At 37.9% G+C, this 5,265-nt stretch overlaps 1 protein-coding gene across 1 annotated transcript; it reads left to right on the top strand.

The window, feature by feature from the left end:
- Positions 1 to 1,166: 1,166 nt before the first annotated feature.
- Positions 1,167 to 3,156, top strand: CBG07135 (the record flags this gene model as incomplete). Its single annotated transcript, XM_002632203.1, has 9 exons — positions 1,167 to 1,208; positions 1,256 to 1,288; positions 1,341 to 1,409; positions 1,475 to 1,624; positions 2,063 to 2,284; positions 2,337 to 2,480; positions 2,748 to 2,897; positions 2,947 to 3,036; positions 3,085 to 3,156. 9 exons carry the CDS (start codon positions 1,167 to 1,169, stop codon positions 3,154 to 3,156), a joined length of 972 nt encoding a protein of 323 aa, XP_002632249.1.
- Positions 3,157 to 5,265: the final 2,109 nt, after the last annotated feature.

The following is a 5,265-nucleotide window of genomic DNA, read 5'->3' on the forward strand; positions in this document are numbered from 1 at the left end:
GATATCTCGCCCTGTGGTGGAATTCGAATTCCACCCAATTTACATATGAGGAAAATTTGGGCAATACAGTGATCACTCCGAGATTATGCTGTCTCTCAGGCTTAGATAATTGTCAGAAAATATGCATTCCTAAGCCTATTAGAAGTATAAAATATATCATCAACAATTATTTTGCTATAAGACCTCAAAACTTTAAATTCTTACACAATTCAAATTTTAGTACATTATTCCGGTATCTGTGCATTTTTAAGTTTTGGACCACTATTTTTTCTTGGGACCACTAAACTTTTTTGGGACCTCTATTCTTTTTTGGGACCTCTATTCTTTTTTGGGACCTCTATTCTTTTTTGGGACCTCAATTCTTTTTTGGGACCTCTAAACTAGACAAGAGCCGTAATTTCCTGGAAAACCGCTGTCCAAAGCTGCCATTGTTTTCCACAGGCCTCCGCTTCGAGACCCGCCGTAAATCGACATGAATCAACAGGAAGAACACAGTCAAAACGAGTGATACAGTAGTTTACTGTTGCTGTAAATCTGGAAAACAATCGCAGCTTTGGACAGCGTTTTTCCAGGAAATTACTCCTGGAAATCAACTTTTGAACGCGGCATTACAATTTTTCATCCTTAAACTTTTTCAGGTAGCCTCTTGAATATTCTCTGGAACCTTCTTGGTTTCGACAAATTCCAACTTTTCTAAAACCTTGCTTTTTCTATTTTCCATTCGCCTAATCTCCTAGGATACTGGATTTGGATGTTTACTCGGTCTTGTTTTTCTACTGAATCCAAAAGAGGGGAGCAAATCCTCCGTCTGCGTCTCCGTCTGTTTAATTAGCACCCAGGAATATGGACGTTGCCCTTTTCTTCCTTTCCTCTTTTTTTTCTTCCTTTGGATTTATTTTCCGTTGGAAAATATCACCATAGTTACCTAGAAAGTGATGGCTCATTTTTTAGATAAATCCTGGTTCCTTCTGAATATCGTTATGCATTATTTATCTGGAAAACCTAATTTCAACATTTTGAAGACTCTAATTTTGTTATAATACCCAAATTTTTTATTCTTAGTTTCCCATTTTTTGACACATTGACATCTTCTCAAATTTCTATGAATTTTTCTTTTTTTTCATTTTTTTTGGCTTCATCTGTGTTTTCTAGATCATCTAATAATCATGGACTTTTCATCTTCTAAACCTGCAGAAGTTCCAAAACAAGTGAGTTGTTTGAAATTGGCGGGAGTTCAAATTTTTTGAAATTTTAGGATTTAGCTGGACTAATGGAAGCAGCACAAAAAGTTAGTTCGAAAAATTGAAATATAGCGGGAGTTCAACATTTTAAATTTTCAGGATCTTTTTGGTTATTTGGAAACGCCTCCGGTGACTTCTGATGATTCGAATCATCTTAAGCAAATCCTAGTAAGCTGTATAAAAAATGGAAAACCTTCTGAAAATGGCTGAAACATGATTCTTGAAAATTTCAGATGCCAACAACCACAAGAATGTTCCAATGTGAATTTTGTATAAATAAATATATGCAGTATGGAACATATATGGCTCATCGAAATGCTCATTTCAATATAAATGTGCATAAGTGTGATTTTTGTGAGGAGACATTTCAGAATAGTTATTTGGTATGTGGGAATTTCTAAATTTTCCAAACTATCCGAGATTTTTGAAAATCGAAATTTCACGATGTATGCATTTTGGTTCTTTAAGCAGTGACCGTTAACTTTGAGCCAATATATCTCGGTTCTTGTCGATGATATGAAAAAGTTGTCAACTGATAAAACGTTTGGATTATTATGAACGACATTTTATCAGTTAACAAGTTTTTTCAATCTTTGACAGAAAGCGAAATAATTTGAAACCAGTCGGTTTACGCCCGAGCTGAACCTCCTGGGGTCCGCTTACAGTACCCGTAATCTCATGAAGAGGTTCAAAAAATAATTTTTCCGGGGTTTAGAAACTTTGGGAAATTGAGATATTTATAGTTTCAAGATGTGTTGGCTTTCCTCTCCCCTCCTCCCTCGTCCTCACTGCTTGTTAATAGTAATGATTAATTCTTACAGCTAAAACGGCACATTTGGATCCACTGGGACAACAAAAATCAGCCATTTCCATGTGTTTTGAAGGGTTGTCATATGCATTGTCCAACTATTTTAAGCCTGAAATCCCATTTAAAATACACCCATAGACTTTCTGAATATAATGTTCAGAAATGCAAGATTTGTCTTTCCTCACAATTGAATCCCGAAGCAATGTTAGGCCACTACTACTGGGATCATGTGAGGGTAAGCCTTTTTTTGCTATATTCAGGTACCAAACTAATGATTTGATCTACAGAATGCTCCTATCAACGGTCCAGTAAAGAATAAGCTTGTCAATGAGCCTTCTTCTCCGGAAAGCGGACTTTCGAACTATGTGCTCCCTGAATATAATTCATTGTTCAACTGTTCACAAAGTCTGCTAAACAATGGACCATCAACGGTGAGAAACACTGTAAATTGAGACTTCCATTTGATCGGGGAAACTAAGCCGTCCGACCGACCGCCAAATGGATCCGTCAACATTTCAGAGAGTGTTTGCGTACGCAGCACTCTATTCTACGACGAACTATGCATCTTTGGCTTTGGGAACTGCGTGCGCAAACATGTGAGACGCAAATGCACGGTTTCGGTCGGTGGTTGGTCGGCGGACGGTCGGTGGTCGCCGATTTTCAAGAGAAAAAAAAGAAACCCTTAATTTGAATTACAGAATGCTCCTACCAAAGTGCCAGCTCAGAATCAGTATGTCAATGAGCCTCCCACCTCAGAAACCGGTCCTTTGAACCCTTTGATCCCAGAAAACAACCTATTTCTCAACGTTTTGAAGTTTCTGCCAACTATGAACAATGCTAAACTAGAGGTGAGAAATTCTGTTAATTAGCTGATTAATCTAATTAAAAACATTGCAGGAGTCTTATCCAATTCAGCCCTCGGATTCCGTCTTACAAATTAGCCCGGAAAAAGGCCTTCACTGGGTTCATCGTAGTGAAATTGCTCAGGTTTATTGAATTTCAATTTTAATTTTAATTAAAAAAGACAAATTTCAGATAAACATGCCACCGATTGATCCAGCACTTGTCCAGAATCTATTGGATCAATTTAGAGCTTCGAATTCTTGAATTTTATTATCTTTTTATTGAATTTTTGTTTTATGTTCAATGCTTTCCCATTGAACTCTGATAAATTTGAATAAAAAATAACTTTGAAGGTTCAGTTTTCAAACTTTCATCAGATTTGTTTTTTTTCAATTGGACTCCTATATACATTTGGAGCTCCTTCATTAGCCTATAATTTCGGATTCTTCCATTCTCGGAGCTCCCTCATTACCCTATAATCCAACCCGCTTGCACCTTCTCCCTCATTTCCTCTCCTTCTTCTTCTTCTAGATTCTACCCTAAAAGTATAATAGTGTCACTATGGTATCCCCAGTGCAAATGACTCCAGATGTGTTTGTAATATACAAAGGAGGAATGGTGCACAATCTATGTCAATTAGCGGCTTTATATAGCAAGGCAACACTAACATCTGGACACAAAAATAAGCAATTCATTGCGCTAACCATGCCGTGATATTGCGGAGAAGATCACCGAACCCAGAAGTTCACTTCCAAAGTCCAGACAGCCTGATTCCTTATTTTTGTTATTAATAAATTCCGCCGGGAGACTTGATTTTAGTGAGAAGTGCACTTTGAGGTAACACTTTTAATTATACCTCCCCTTTTCTCTTTAGTATATAACAACCATCATTTTCTATACATTTTCAAGCCATGGACTCTTCAAATTCAGTATGTGCTTCTAAACGTTTAGTTTAAAATGAGCTTAAAAAATGTTTTTTTTCCAGGATAACGCTCATTCTGAGGAGCTAATATCACCATCTACAAACGCTCAAAAAAAATCGACATTAGCAATCTCATACAGCTACACCGTTGTCCAAGACCTAACTGCGATTTTGCCGAAGGTTATAATGTTGCCGTGAAGTTGCGTCGACACATGGTAAAGCATTGGTCCGCGGAGGCATCAGAGTTCGAATGTGTAGCAGCCAACTGCTCTCAACGCTTCCAGAAAGTTGTACATCTTACTAAACATCTTTTAAAGGTGGGGGGACAGGAGATTTTACGGGGGATTTTTGGGGCCAGAGTATGCATTCTACCGTAACGGTGTACAACGCTTAATGTCACTCTGCGTACAGCTGTCGTCCTCGCCTTTATGTATGCAATCGGGCGACCGCTTTCTCTTTGCCTGTGTAGCTCAGTCGGTAGCGGCGGCGCACCCTCAATCCTCGTCCCACACGTTCAACTCCTCGAGAGGCATATTTAAACGAAATTCCGAGAACATTATTTTATTCATGTCCCCCCACATTTAAATGATCACAAAATTAGTAAAAAGAATCCAGTCAATTGCAAAAGATATGGAAGAGTCTACGGAAGGTGTCAATCCGCATATGCATTATTGTTCGAAGCATTTGGGTGGACAGGTGGACTGGGACTCCAAAACTCAAGATTCTAACAATCCATTGGATTTGTTTATATCGGGACCTAACTGGAAGGGCTTATTAGTCAGCTATAGTCCGCTTCAGCTTCCAACTACTGTAAGTCAAAAGTTTCAATTATTGAGAAGTTATGGTCTGTTATGGTCATTATTGAGAAGTTCAGTCTACCAGAACCTCAGATGTCTAAATAAAGAATTGGACGTCAACAACGTGAGCATTCTTCATACCAAAAAATAATCAACATCTGCTATTTAGGTCCCTACTATGGTTCTACCAGCTCTTCGTCTTTAACTTCGTCACACGTCATCGGAAGTTCCAGGGACGAAACCTCCTGAAGATGCTGGTGCAAACATCGATTTGCAAAACTTTTAAATTTTGAAGAAGCTGATTTTTAATTGAATAAAAATTATTGTTGTATTTGCTTTAATTTGTTGAAGTGTTTGCTTTAACATCCTATAAATGACGACCATCCTGCAGAAGCTCACATTATGATGTGAACTTTGAGCTCAATTATCTCGGCTCCTCTAAAAGATATCAAAATTCTGTACACTGATAAAATGTTAGTGATATTATGATAAACAATTAACCAGTTAACGGACCTTTGATATCTCTTAAAGGAACCCCGATAATTGCGCTCCAATAGGGCTTGCTTCTCATTGTATGAGATCAAATATTTCATATGTCTATTCTCCGTATATCTCCAGACGCCCTCTAAAATCCATCTGACTTCTATAAAACTC

Source organism: Caenorhabditis briggsae (genome assembly GCF_000004555.2).
Source record: "Caenorhabditis briggsae complete genome, chrII, whole genome shotgun sequence".
Classification (NCBI taxonomy): domain Eukaryota; kingdom Metazoa; phylum Nematoda; class Chromadorea; order Rhabditida; family Rhabditidae; genus Caenorhabditis; species Caenorhabditis briggsae.